General features: G+C 45.9%; 2 protein-coding genes across 2 annotated transcripts; both read right to left on the minus strand.

The window, feature by feature from the left end:
- Positions 1-244: 244 nt before the first annotated feature.
- Positions 245-12,228, minus strand: LOC124207627 (mucin-5AC-like). The gene is made up of 11 exons (XM_046605199.1): positions 12,206-12,228; positions 12,057-12,106; positions 10,773-11,116; positions 10,580-10,705; positions 10,217-10,523; positions 9,797-10,155; positions 9,608-9,733; positions 7,434-7,713; positions 7,179-7,348; positions 6,984-7,108; positions 245-392 (listed from the first exon to the last, which is right to left on the minus strand). Exons 1-11 carry the CDS (start codon positions 12,226-12,228, stop codon positions 356-358), a joined length of 1,947 nt encoding a protein of 648 aa, XP_046461155.1. The 3' UTR covers positions 245-355.
- Positions 12,160-13,639, minus strand: LOC124207424 (deleted in malignant brain tumors 1 protein-like). Its single transcript, XM_046604878.1, has 5 exons — positions 13,154-13,639; positions 12,954-13,079; positions 12,767-12,887; positions 12,523-12,692; positions 12,160-12,451 (listed from the first exon to the last, which is right to left on the minus strand). The coding sequence occupies exons 1-5, from the start codon at positions 13,565-13,567 to the stop codon at positions 12,290-12,292; spliced, it is 993 nt and encodes a 330-aa protein (XP_046460834.1). The 5' UTR covers positions 13,568-13,639; the 3' UTR covers positions 12,160-12,289.
- Positions 13,640-14,096: the final 457 nt, after the last annotated feature.

Consider the following 14,096-nt stretch of genomic DNA (forward strand, 5'->3'; position numbering starts at 1 on the left):
GTGCTGAGATGGGAACGTATAAAGGACATGCACACAAGGACCCTAATCAAATTTATATCAAAAAGGTCAGACATCATGTCAAAAGACTTGAAGGGATGTAGATAAATTTAGACACTCTTATCTCGACTCAATCGAGGCCGATCTGGTTTTCATTTAACGAAGAAGATAAAACAAACTGTAAAAGCATGATATAGCGGATCGTATGCACAGCACTAAACGGATCAAAATGAGGTTAATATTTAGGTTGCCATGGAGTAAATGCTGTTCACTATTAGACTTTTGTTTCACATGCAGTCCATAATCTCTACAAGAACAAGGGTCAATATTATTTATACAACGATTAGTTAATGCCGGATCAGACGGACGCGTAAGTCGCCGTCCAACCTGCCAAACTGTTTGCTTCTCACACACCGGAATGAAACTTTCAGAGTCGTAATTTAACTTAAGTCGAATGTATTTCGGCTCGGGGGAAACGGGAACACAATTCGGGTTTAGGTGACGGGACGATAGTTGCCTGCTATACGTCCGCACGGAAAACACAAGAGAAAAAACAAGAAATTCGGAAAACGACTCTGAAAACGTAAAGTGTAGAGCGTCGGCACACGTGCGCTCTACACCAGCAAAAAACGAGAATGTATCTACGTTTCGGTCTAGCTCCTCCCTTCTTCTCCAATTCCCTTACTCCGATCCAGACGTTGTCGGATCGATCGCCAATAATTACAGTGGGTCCGAAAATTGACAGTTTGGAAATCTTGAACTTTCCAACATCGCCGGCCCTGCGCTCTGTAGTTACAGGCGCATATTCACGGATACGGACGGACTCGAAGAGGAAGAGTTTGTGAGACGGACGGTGACGTTCGACTCCATTTCAGTAGACGGTTCCTTCCGCCTAACACGGCGGCAAGGCAGGTAAATATAACGCTCCGGTGTTTAAATTCGGTGGCGCGTTCTTTCCTGGGTAGGATAATCGGATGGCGAGCGTTGAGGGGAAGCAGCACCTTGTTGATTCTTCTGCCAGCGCGTAAAATCCCGTTGGGATTTAAGTATGGAGAGAGCTTGAAATCGGACAATTTTTCGATGGGGCTGCCGGCCCGTAAATCTTCCGCTTCCTGGCGGTAAACGTTGCGCTGGGTGTGCGTGAAGATACAGATGCGAGCGGAATCAATTTCATCCAGACACCGATTGCCAATTCCTGGCCGGAATTCCTTCCGCTTCAGGTTGTGAGCGCATTTGTACTCGCCGTACGTGTCAATCACGCACTTGTAGATATCGGTCGGATCTTCGTTTTCAACGCACTTTGGTTCGGGGTTGAAAAGGCATGGGCATCTCTGGTCGGCGACGATATTTTTCGGATGGATTGGTTCGTTCGTCTTCCACGAAGGCCCAGATTGATGCCGGACGCCATCGCGTTGTTTCGTGGTCGTTAAAATATTCCACGCTCTCTTCTCTTCTTCGCCGATAGACTGAATGATATCGGGCTTTGTATTTAAGGTGTCGGCGTCGATAAATTGTTCCAGCTGGAGATCACACCCATCTTCGAGCGAGCTCACGTGGAATGAGCTGGCATCGGTTTCACCTCCGGTCCCGGTTGGTCCGCCGATACACCACCCGAAGGCCGTTAAATAGGCGCGTGGTGCTCGCTGGTGGAAGGGATCTTTGCGGGTTTCAAAAATATCGATGGCCGCCGGATGGTCGTGGCCAATCAATATTGCGATTTCTTCCTCCAGGGCGGAATGAATTGGGACGTGTGCGAGGTGAGGCCACCTCTCGGTGAGGGCTGCTAGGTCGATGGGTCGCTTGCTGAGCCGGAACGTTTCTTTCACTTGAGCGTCGACGATGTTGAAAATGTAGCGCCGATCCAGTGAGATAATATCGAAATTCACGATCAACGTGTCGACTGGTTTGCCTCTCCCGTCGACTGTATTGGTGACTGCGCGTTCAATGCGGCCATTTAGTCCCAAACGATCGGATATTTCTTTCTTGACGATGGAAATTTCGCTTCCGTTATCCAAGAGCGCGTACAGCTTGATCTCTTTCTCGTTGGCTCTAAGGATAATTGGCACCATCGGCAGCATGGTACGTTTTCCCGCGTATGCTCTGCTCTCGGTGGAGGTCGAACCCGAAAATGTTGCTGCCGGTGGTGTCTTCTCTCTCGTGAACATCCTTGGGGCGCCGTGAAGAAGGGGATGATGGACGGCATCACAATCCGGTTGAGTGCAGCGTTGCGTTTGGCTACAATCTCGTCCGATATGATCACGGCCAAGACAGCGGAAACATATGCCTTTTTCCTTGGCGATGATCGCTCGTTCTTCCACCGGGAGTGATTTAAATTCTTGACAATCTTCAAGGTGATGTTGATCGGTACTGTCGCAGCAAGGGCAGCGTAATTGATTTGTTGACTGCTGCGCGGGTCGATTTTCGGTTGTTGTGTTGAATACGTTGTGGCTTTGGCCACGGCGGCCGTCCCTGTTGCTTTTCTTCGGCGGATCACCACTGGATCGGGATGATTCCATCGCTCCTGCTCTAATGGAATGTTCGGCCATTGCGACGTCGTCCAACCACTTGTCCAAATCTTCAACTGTCGAAAGCTGGGGCTGTTTGGCCCAGCTCTTTTCACCCCAGCGGCTTTTGAGTGCAGGCGGGAGTTTGGCGACCAGTTGCGCCAACGTGGCGTGACTATGAAGCTCCATTCCATATCCGCCAAGGCGGAGTGTGGCCACGACGGAATGTAGATTTGCCGAGAATGCCCGAAGGGCGTTGAAGTCGTTATCTTTAAACGGCTGCAGCTTGAGCAATGAAGATGTGCAGGACTGGGAAACGAGCTGTGGGTTGCCGTAACGTTTGTGCAGCTCGTGTAGCGCGTGATGGTAGAGCCCGGGATTCAGCAGAGCGCCTCCGATGTTCTTCCTGATTTCGGGAGTCAAGGCGTCGTGTAAATGAGCGATGCGTTCAGCATCAGAGCTCACAGCGTCGTGCACGAATATCTTGAACATTTGAATGAACATCGGCCAGTTGCTTGGGTCCCCGTCAAAGTTCGGTACTTTCATTCGCGGGGGCTTAACGCTGGATCTGGTTTTAGTAGCGAACGGTGTCCCGAGCGTGTGAATCCAATCGTCCGGGGTGTAAATTCCCGGCGCGCCATCGTGGCCGTACGGATTCGGCGGCGGCTCTGGTGGCACAGACGAGTTGGGCACAAAGGGCGGTGCGTACACATTGCTTGGGAAAGGAATCGACGACGGCCGGTGGCTATTCGTGGTCAACGTGATCGGCGGGCAGGTGTTCGTTGAGGCCGGCCCGTATGATGACTCCGGAGCAGACGCAGCAATGTTCGTTCCGTAATTCATGCCAGTAGAAAAATAAGTCGTTCCACCAACGCTGGATGGCATAGAGAACGTCACTGCTGTCGATAGGGGCACAAATCCGAATGATGATCCATGTCCAGTATGAAAAATCGTCTCTCCAACACTGGATGGCATCGAGAGTGACACGGCGGTCGATGGTGGTACGTATCCGGATGACGGCCCGTGTCCAGGCGGATTTGTATGGTTGGTTCCACTTGCCACAACTGTTGAAGTCGGTGGTTGCGGCGGTGGGACATTTACTCCACTAGTAGCTCGTCCTGCGTTTCTCCATGACGGCCAAGGCACCGAAAACGACGTGCTCGGCGGGTATGAAGCGGGTGGTTGAATCGGAGGTTGACTGGGAGCTGAGCTGACATTTCTACTGGGTTGAGTAGCCGTTGCAGAAATCGATTGGTTCGTTGTCGTCGGCGGCGTGACAAAACTGGTCGTTGGCGGTGAAACAAAACTAGTCGTCGGCGGCGTGACAAAATTAGTCCTCGATGAAGGCGGGATAAACGTCGGGTTGGTCACGCTGGTTGTCGGTACGGTGCTGACGTTGCTGGATACTGGAAGAGTCGGTACGGAAGAAGATCGCGTCATCGTTCTACTGCTGGGAGTAAAAACTCTCGTGGCCAAGTCTCGCATCTGCGAGAAGATCCCCGGTTTTGGGGTGGACGGCGCTGTCGATATCGGCGGGACGGGTGTCGCGAATAATCGGGCCGGTGGTAGCAACTTCTGGGTCGATCCAATCAACGGGGTCGACAAAGTAGAGGGTCTTCCGGCGGGTGTGGTCATCGTACGGTGAAATGTAGTCGCTGGAGCCACCGGAACATGCCCAGCCGTGTTGGTCGTCTGTACGTTTTCTGCCGGTGGTGGTTGACTGAGTGGCGCCGGTTGATTAAAGATGCTTGACAGCAAAGTGCGTCTCCTCATAAATCCGGACGGAGCGCTCGATGTTGACATCGCTCGTGTTTCGTTGGCCGCGTCGTCGGCACCGGTGATGTCAGATAACTGCTGCCGCATGATGGCGCTGGTGAGTTGTTGCAGCTCCATTTCGTCCTTTAACTTCCGCTGTTCACGATCTGCATCTATTTGTCGTTGTCTAACTTGCAGCTCTCTCAAAGATTCGTCTTCTTCCGCTTGACGTTTCGACTCATCCTCTGCTTGTTGAAGTTTGAGTCGAGCTTCTTGTTCCTTTCGTTCGGCTTCAAGAATTTTTGCCTGCGCGGAAGATGCGCTGCTATGTCTCGACGATGCTCGGGTTGCGACGGAAGCTGACGATTGAGGTTTTGTAAAATTCAGGTACTTGTCGCAGTCTGCCAGTAGCCTTTGTTGATCGTAAATTACTGCTTGAATCCATTGTCGTTGGCCCTCTAAGTCGTTGCTCGAGAGGTTAGCCGCGTCGGCGGAGACGTATCGGTCGTGTCGCCTTTCTAATTCTTCGAAGTCTCGCACGTAAACTGCTCGAAGAGCCCGTATTTCGTCGCGGTCGGAGCCGATTCTCACTGCTTTCATTAATTTCTTCCCTGACTTCGTGTGAACCGACTTTCCGCCAGTACGGAGGTTCTTAAGATGATCCGGATCTTCTGTCGCTTCCAGATCACAATGGGCCTCTTCTTCATCATCGTCAACTTCTTCATTGTCATCTTCTTCATTGATAGGCGGAAGGGCTATTGCTTGTGACTGCTCCATGTCAAGGCCTATTCACTCTCAAAGATGAAACGCGCGTGCTGTGGTCGATCGGGTAGATGGGATGATGTAAGATGGTGATGAAGGTGAGCAATGGCGGGCGAAATGGCGTGACGAATAATAACGAAAGACGCAACCAATAAGGCGGACTTGAAACCAAAGACGCAACCAATAAGGCGGACTTGAAACAAAGACGCAACCAATATGGCGGACTTTGTAAAGGGAACAATAGGTACAAACAATAAGGCGGACTTGATAAAAGACGCAGCCTAAATATGGCGGACTTGACGGAAGCAAGACGCAGCCAATAAACGTACCAAACAGGAGACGCAACCAATAAATATGGCGGACTCGACAAAGCAAAGATGTGGCCGAATAAACGTACAAAAACGGGAGACGCAACCAATAAATGTGGCGGACTCGACAAAACAAAGATGTGGCCGAAATATATTGTGTGAGAGACGCAACCAATTAGGCGGACTTGGCAAAGACGCAACCAACGTGGCGGACTTGCCGGAAGCAAGACGCAGCCAAAAAATGGCGGACTTAAAAGACGCAAGACTCAACCTATAAAAATGGCGGACTCAACAAACAAAGCGAGAGACGCAACCAATAAGGCGGACTCAACAAACAATAGACATGGCCAAAGGAATATATTTTAAAACGAAGCGCGATCAAAAAGGCGGGGAGTGGCTAACAAAGGACGCAACCAATATGGCGGACAAGGAATTTATTCTTGACGTCCTTCGTGCTGTGCGGTAGAAACTTGTTGATCGGTTGACTTCCTTTTGGCGAGGATCTGCTGCATAATTTCTTCGGCTTCTTTGATGAGCGCTTCACGGTTGTGAATGATCGGTACGGTTGGATCGGGATATCGGCCGGCCCGAATTGTCTTGGCGATTTCTTCGGCTTCCTTGATCGCCTTGTCGATGATGGCCTGTCGATCGCTTACGGGTTGAACAATGATGCGACGATCGACGACTGGTCTGCGGATGATCGCGCTCCTGCGAGCGGGCGCCAAAGGTGGCGCGCGTGCGTCGGGGAGAGCGGCAGGATTGTGATAACGCGATCGTCGGGCAACTCTTCTCTTCTCTCTCAACACTGCCTTCTGTTCTTCGTCCTTCTTCTTACCACGAGGCAGTTTAAGGCTAGGGGGGAGATCAGCTCTCCTCTGGCTCAAATTGACGATAAAGGATGACGGGGTGGTAAGATGGCGATGATACGGGCGGATGTGTTGGGATAAGATGAGACACGATTATGAACGATGAGACACGAGGGTCGACGGAGGGTTTCACGCGTGTGATCAAACGGCGAAACCAACGAATCTGCCACGCGGGTCTTTCTCGAAAACGTGATGGTGATTTTCGGTATGACGGGGTGATGGTGCTGCACGGACCTGTAGACGAATGTACCGGGCGGGATACAGGAAGCGCCAATCAGCCGAACGTCGGTATGCAGGAAGCGGGTCGCAGAGAGTGGTTGAGCTCAATCGAATCTCTGGGAATTTCCTGACGGAACACGTGTGTGTGAGGGCCGATGGGCCGAGGAACGTCAATTCCCGGTCGATGCACCAAATGTTTGCTTCTCACACACCGGAATGAAACTTTCAGAGTCGTAATTTAACTTAAGTCGAATGTATTTCGGCTCGGGGGAAACGGGAACACAATTCGGGTTTAGGTGACGGGACGATAGTTGCCTGCTATACGTCCGCACGGAAAACACAAGAGAAAAAACAAGAAATTCGGAAAACGACTCTGAAAACGTAAAGTGTAGAGCGTCGGCACACGTGCGCTCTACACCAGCAAAAAACGAGAATGTATCTACGTTTCGGTCTAGCTCCTCCCTTCTTCTCCAATTCCCTTACTCCGATCCAGACGTTGTCGGATCGATCGCCAATAATTACAGTGGGTCCGAAAATTGACAGTTTGGAAATCTTGAACTTTCCAACACAAACTGTTTTTCCAATCAGACGTGTGCAGTATCAAACAATCGCGGGTTGATGTAGTGACCGATAGGTTGACATTGTAACCACTCGTCCGCAATAGAACTGCAGAGGCGGCCGTGGGTCCGTCGTAAACCTGTGCTAACGACAATAAAACTTGTCAAGTGAATGTCTAATTTGTAAATTTAACAAATGTTATCGAGTACCGTGACAAAGTCATAGCCGTTTTCAGTATTGAAGTACGTGAACGTCAACTTGATGCCATTACCAGACGGGATCGAGATTTTGTACCGGCAGTCCTCGTCGAAACCGTATGGAGACGGGTAGTTTGGTGATGTGACGGTGCCACTAGCAGAATTATAAGTACCACCGCAAACTAAAAACAAATTTAGATTAATTAAAAAAGAGAAGCGGAAAAAAGAACAGGTCGACACATCCTTTGAAAGATTTTACAATTTTACTTTCAGGAGCCGGTGTAGTGGTCGTTGTTGTAGTTGTAGTGGTCGGTGTAGTGGTCGGTGTAGTAGTGGTCGTTGTAGTAGTGGTCGGTGTAGTAGTGGTCGGTGTAGTAGTGGTCGGTGTAGTAGTGGTCGGTGTAGTAGTGGTCGGTGTAGTTGTGGTCGGTGTAGTTGTGGGGGAAGTTATTGAAGTTGATGTTCCAGAACCAGAAGGCCCCACAACAATGTCATCAATGGCAATTGCATCCTCGGTATTTCCCCCACAGAAAGCGAAAAATATGAACTATGACATAATTGACAAATGAAAATTGAAAATGAGATCTGTTCTAAATAAAAAAATGTAGCGTGAAATATACCGTCACATCCGTCGGTTCTGAAATAGGTATGGGAATAGAGATTGGACGCCATTCTAAATTCACTGAAGTGGAATAACCCGACAACTCTGCTAAACTTGTTTCAACGCCACCATTAGACAATACGAGCTGTAATAATCGGAACTTCGTAAAATTTTAACAAATTACATTTTCTTTTAAAACATGATACCTCTAAGATGTTTCCTCCAGTATACTTGGAACGAATCCAGAAATTGAACGAAATTTCGTCTCCGGGAAATGCTGTGAACGTCGTCGTGCGTAAAACAAGTTGGCCGGGAGTCGCTTGGGCATCGCGAGTTGCCCGCAAATATTTGGTGCCAGTTGTTGGAGTAGGAGGCGGATAGTTTTCCGTCGGAGAACTGAAATCTTCGACAACCCAATGGATAGTGTTCGGTGAATTGTCGTACCAAGGATCCGCAGTGCCACTTTCAAAATTGTTGTTCAATAACGCTCGGGCTGTCAGAGGATCAACTTTGAAAAACGGATAACTTTTTTCCAACACTGGAATTTTGCCAGCCCAGCAAACGGCAATGCTAGTAACAGCCAAAAGGAATAATTTAAGAGAAGTGAACTTCATTCTTGTGTAAATCGCTGAACCAAATGACCAATTGTGCTCAGATCAGACCGGACCGTACAAAGGACATGCACACAAGGACCCTAATCAAATCTCATATCAAAAAGATTAAACATCATGTCAAAAGTCTTAAGTGTAGAAATTGATAGAAAGGATAGCAAATATAGCTTGGTAAAGTAACTGTTATTTCGACTGAATTAAAACTGATGTTGTTTTCATTTAGTGAAGAAGATAAAACCAACTGTAAAAACAAGATATTGTGGATCGTGCACAGCACGATACGGATGAAAATGAGGTTAATATTTCAGTTGCAATGCAATAAATGCTGTTCACTATTAGACTTTCGTTCCACATACAAGTCAATAATCTCTACAAATATGGCCAATATTATTATTTATACAACCATTAGTTAATGCCGGATCAGACGGACGCGTAAGTCGCCGTCCAACCCACCAAACTGTTTTTCCAGTCAGACGTGTGCAGTATCAAACAATCGCGGGTTGATGTAGTGACCGACAGGTCGACATTGAACCCACTGGCCTGCAATAGAACTGCAGAGGCGGCCGTGGGTCCGTCGTAAACCTGTGCTCACGACAATAAAACTTGTCAAGTAAATGTCTAATTTGTAAATTTAACAAATGCTATCGAGTACCGTGACAAAGTCATAGCCGTTTTCAGTATTGAAGTAAGTGAACGTCAAATTTATGCCATTACCAGACGGGATCGAGATTTTGTACCGACAGTCCTCGTCGAAACCGTATGGAGACGGGTAGTTTGGTGATGTGACGGTGCCACTAGAAGAATTATAAGTACCATCGCAAACTGAAAATGAATTCAGATTAATTAAAAAAGGAAAGAGGAAAAGAACAGGTCGACATCTTTTGGCAGATTTTCGAATATTACTTTCAGGAGCTGGTGTAGTGGCCGGCGTTGTTGGTGGACAAAGTGGACCAATACATGGAACAGTAGGAGGAGTGAAATCTGTCGTGGTAACCAGTAAAGGAGCTGGTCTAATGGTCGTTGTCATTGTTGTAGTGGTTGGGGTAGTAGTCGGGGTAGTTACTGAAGTTGATGCTTCAGTTCCAGAAGATCCCACAACAATGTCATCAATGGCAATTGCATCCTCGGTATTTCCCCCACAGAAAGCGAAAAATATAAACTATGATATCATTGGTAAATGAAAATTTAGAATGGGATTTGTTGTTGATCCAATGTAGCGTGAACTATACCGTCACATCCACCGGTTCTGAAATCGGGATGGGAATAGAGATTGGACGCCATTCTAAATTCACTGAAGTGGAATAACCCGACAACTCTGCCAAACTTGTTTCAACACCACCATAAGACAATACGAGCTATAACAATCGGAAAGCCGTTACATTTTTTAAGAAAATACATTTTCTTTTAAATACCATTACCTCTAAGAAGTTTCCTCCAGTATACTTGGATCGAATCCAGAAATTGAACGAAAATTTGTCTCCGGGAAATGCCGTGAACGTCACGGTGCGCAGAATAAGTTGGCCGGGGGTCGCTTGGGCATCGCGAGTGGCCCGCAAATATTTGGTGCCAGTTTTTGGAGTAGGAGGCGGATAGTCTTCCGTCGGAGTACTGAAATCTTCGACAACCCAATGGAGCGAGTTCGACGAATTGTCGTACCAAGGATACGCAGAGCCACTTTCAAAATTGTTGTTCAAAAACGATCGAGCGGAAAGAGGATCAATTTTCAAACAGCCTACACAAGGGGCTGTTGGGGGATTAAAAACAGTTGTTCCAGGATCTGTATTTAAAAAGTCGTAAAGAAATTAGAAGTGACCGGCTTGTAAGTTTATAAAGATTACTATTAGACGTCGTCGATGGAGTGGTTGTTTCCGTTGAAGTTGTTGTTGGACAAAGTGGACCAATACATGGAACAGTGGGAGGAGTGAAAACTGTCGTGGTAACCGGAGTGGTTGTAGTCGATGAGACTGGATCGGTGGAACAAAGTTCGCCAATACATGGAGAAGTGGAGTCAGTAAAATCCGTTGTTGTTTCGGTTGTTGAAGTCGATGATATTGCTGTTGTACAATCTTCACAAGGTTTAAAGATGATGTCATCAATAGCGATTGCATCTTCAGCATTTCCCCCGCAAAAGGCGTAGAATACCAACTGGAAACACAATAACCTTTATTGGCATTCATCCGGATGAAATTGAATCAATTTACCGTCATTTCAGTCGGTTCTGAGATGGGCAAAGGACTAGAGGCCCCAAGCCAATCGAAATTATCTTCAGTTGAATATCTTGACAGTACCAGAAAAATGGTTTCGACACCACCAACGGATTGGACGACCTACAAATAAAACCAGCATCAATCAGCTGTCACATATAATTATTAAATATTTTATAAAGCGAAATACCTCTAGGGTATTCCCTCCCATGTACTTGGAACGAATCCAAAAATTAAACGAAATCTCATCGCCAGGAAAGGCCGTGAATGTCACCGTGCGCAGCGTGAGGAGGCCGGGGGTCAAACGAGCGTCACGAACAGCCCGTAGGTATTTGTAACCATTAGCCGGAGGTGGAGCAAGATAGTTTTCCGTCGGATAACTATAAGTCTCTACGACCCAATGGACCGTGTTAGGTGAACTGTCGTACCAGGGTTCAGCAAATCCGCTTTCAAAGTCATTGTCCAATGACACTCGAGCAGAAAGAGGATCGATTTTAATTCTCTCGGCTCTTGATACTGGAACGCCAAAGCAAGCTGTAGTAATAACAATAAGGATGATTAAAAACGTTATAAAAGTATGGCAGCTCATTCCTTATGAGCAATTGAAAAACTTTTCCCAAACAGGACAACAGTGTCACTTACGTATACTGCACTCACAGGGGCGTCAATAACTATTACATATAATTTTATCTTTACTTTTGTTTGAAGGCAGCGATAGAGATAGGAGAGGTTAGTACTTTGATTGGCACTTTGACAGCTAAGTCTTATCACAGAAGACAGCAGATGCTTAAAAAACGAATCAGAGGTTAATAGAGAGAACTAATCAATGAAAATGACTGATGGGGGAAGTCTAGTTATCATGAAAAAAATAAAGCTACCACCCTGCTTAGACAACTTTCTGTCAAGGCTTTTTGTCAGGTTTCAATGCTAGCTGATGCCATTTGAATCCACTTGAAAGGAAATTTGTTACTTATATAACTAGGCTATACCGGTGGTGTATAAAGGTCCCTCTTGGTCATAAAATTTTCTAGTTTCACCTTGATTGAGATTAAAATTGAAACACTGTTGGACTTTATACAAGACATCAACGAACAATCTAAACTATGAAACATAGACAGCGATATGTTGGCAAATCATTCCAGTCTTCCTCTAAGAATATCAGAATGTTAAAAATTACAATGATGCATTTGCTAATTACAAATGTTGAAACTGCAATAGTTTGGCAGCATGAAGCAGTTTAAGAAAACTTGCAAGGAAATGTGACAATCATTTGTTGGTTGTACCATGCTTTCTTTAACACAGTAGGCCATGCTTTAACATAATTGTTTTCCACAAATGGTTAACTTGTGTTGGTTTACAACTTGCGACTACGATCCTTACGATTACTTCAAAAGCGTTCAAAAGTGACTTAAAACATTTAAAATTTACCTACTTTAGAATTGAAATCATTTCAAATTTAATTTTAGTGTTTTACCTTCAGCTGATTTTCGTATGCTTCCTACTTCTTTGTCTTCAACAACTGTGCTTCATTTTTTAAACGAATAAATAAAAGCAGACGACACTGGTGTGGTACATGATTGCATGATTAAACTATTGTTTGAAATGTATTATAAACAGCATTACATTAAATTGTTATCGATTGTCATAGTGCTAGTTGGAAAGCGACTGAATTAGATATATAGGATTAATAATAAATCGTTGACGTGATTAAGCAGTGGCGTACGTGGCCGACCAGCCCTTGGAACTATTCACACCGTCGGATGTGTGCACAACCAAGCAGCCGGAACCCGACGAAGTGGTCAGTAAGTCGGTACTTAATCCGCTTACACGTACCAGCACAGGTGAAGCCGTTGATAATCCATCGTACACCTAATTTCATCAAGAAAAGATAAATAATTATTTAACCTGAAACCAGTTAACTTTAAAATGGTGTATAATACCGTGACATAATCGGCCCCACTCTCCGTGTTGAACTCGAGAAAATTCAAAACGATGCGATTGCCCTCCGCCACCTGGATAGTATATTCGCAGATTTCATTGTTATCGTAAGGATTGGGATAGTTAGGTGATGAAAAGATGCCACTAGGTTCGGAGAAATTACCACCACAGACTAAACAGAATATGTGTAAAAAGAAACGTGATTATAATTTGAATTCATGTATAAAATGTTGTATGGTAAAATACCTCCAGGTAAAGGTGTCGTCGGTGGAGGAATCGTAGTAGTGGGAATGGTAGATCCTACGACGATATCGTCAATCGCAATAGCATCTTCTACATTTCCTCCGCAGTACGCATAAAATACCAACTGCAGCCATGAAATTTAATAACTTATTTTTCCATTATATTTACTGCAATATGATTCCATACATACCGTCACTTCCGTCGGCTCCGTAACCGGAATGGGACTCGAAGTTGGACGCCATTCTAAATTCACTGAAGTGGAATAACTTGACAATGACAATAGAGTCGTTTCTAATCCTCCTTGGACCAACACGAGCTGCAACAACAAATTCACGAACATTATACATATTTAGAAAGCTACTAATTCCCAGATGTAAAATGAATTATTACGTCAAGTGTATTCCCGCCAGTGTATCGCGACCGAATCCAGAAATTGAAGGAAATTTCGTCACCAGGTAAGGCCGTGAATGTCACCGTGCGCAGGATGAGAAGGCCGGAAGAGAGTTGCTGATTGCGAATGGCTCGCAGGTATTTACTGCCAGCTGACGGCGCAGGAACGGGATTGTTCAACTCTGACTGCAAACTGAAATCCTCGACGATCCAGTGTACAGTCGATGGTGAACTGTCATACCAGGGTTCCTCGAAGCCACTTTCAAAGTCGTTGTTCAATAACGCACGAGCAGAAATAGGATCGACATCAAGGATCGGTTTTCTTTCTGATTTGATCGATCCTGGAACACGTCCAGCAAAGCAAATGCCAATAGCAATCGCCGCTAGAAACAATTTGAACGAATTCTTAGACATTTTTACCGTGCTAAAACGATGCGAGAACAATTCAACAGCGGCCGAAACGGTTATTAGTGTTCAAGTTAATGCGCACATAATCGAATCGCTAAGGACAGGACATGGTAACACAATCAAATCAACCAAATCAACAGATATGCTTATCTTATCGATGGTCTTAATAAGTATACAAGTTTAAAAAATCCCGGTGGTACGGTCACGGTACTATATGGCAATTAGAACCCGCGTTGGAACTGTGGAAATTAAAGGCTGTTGCCAATGTCTGGACTTTGTTTGTTTGTTGCTGATTGACAGACGGCCCCTCAAAGCGGATTTGAAAGGGTATGTATCATTCCATGCTCCGCGATAGATGGGCAACGTCCACGATTTAATTGGAGGTTACGCGCGATAAAAGCTTTTCAAAGACCCTGGAATTGGCTTATTTGATTAGCACATCAGTTTAAAAATTTCTAAATCGAGGTTACATGACTAACGACAAAATTATTTATTGGCTAATCATTGGCCAATCGACGTCAAAATGCCAAAAAAC

Source organism: Daphnia pulex, chromosome 11 (assembly GCF_021134715.1).
Source record: "Daphnia pulex isolate KAP4 chromosome 11, ASM2113471v1".
NCBI lineage: Eukaryota > Metazoa > Arthropoda > Branchiopoda > Diplostraca > Daphniidae > Daphnia > Daphnia pulex.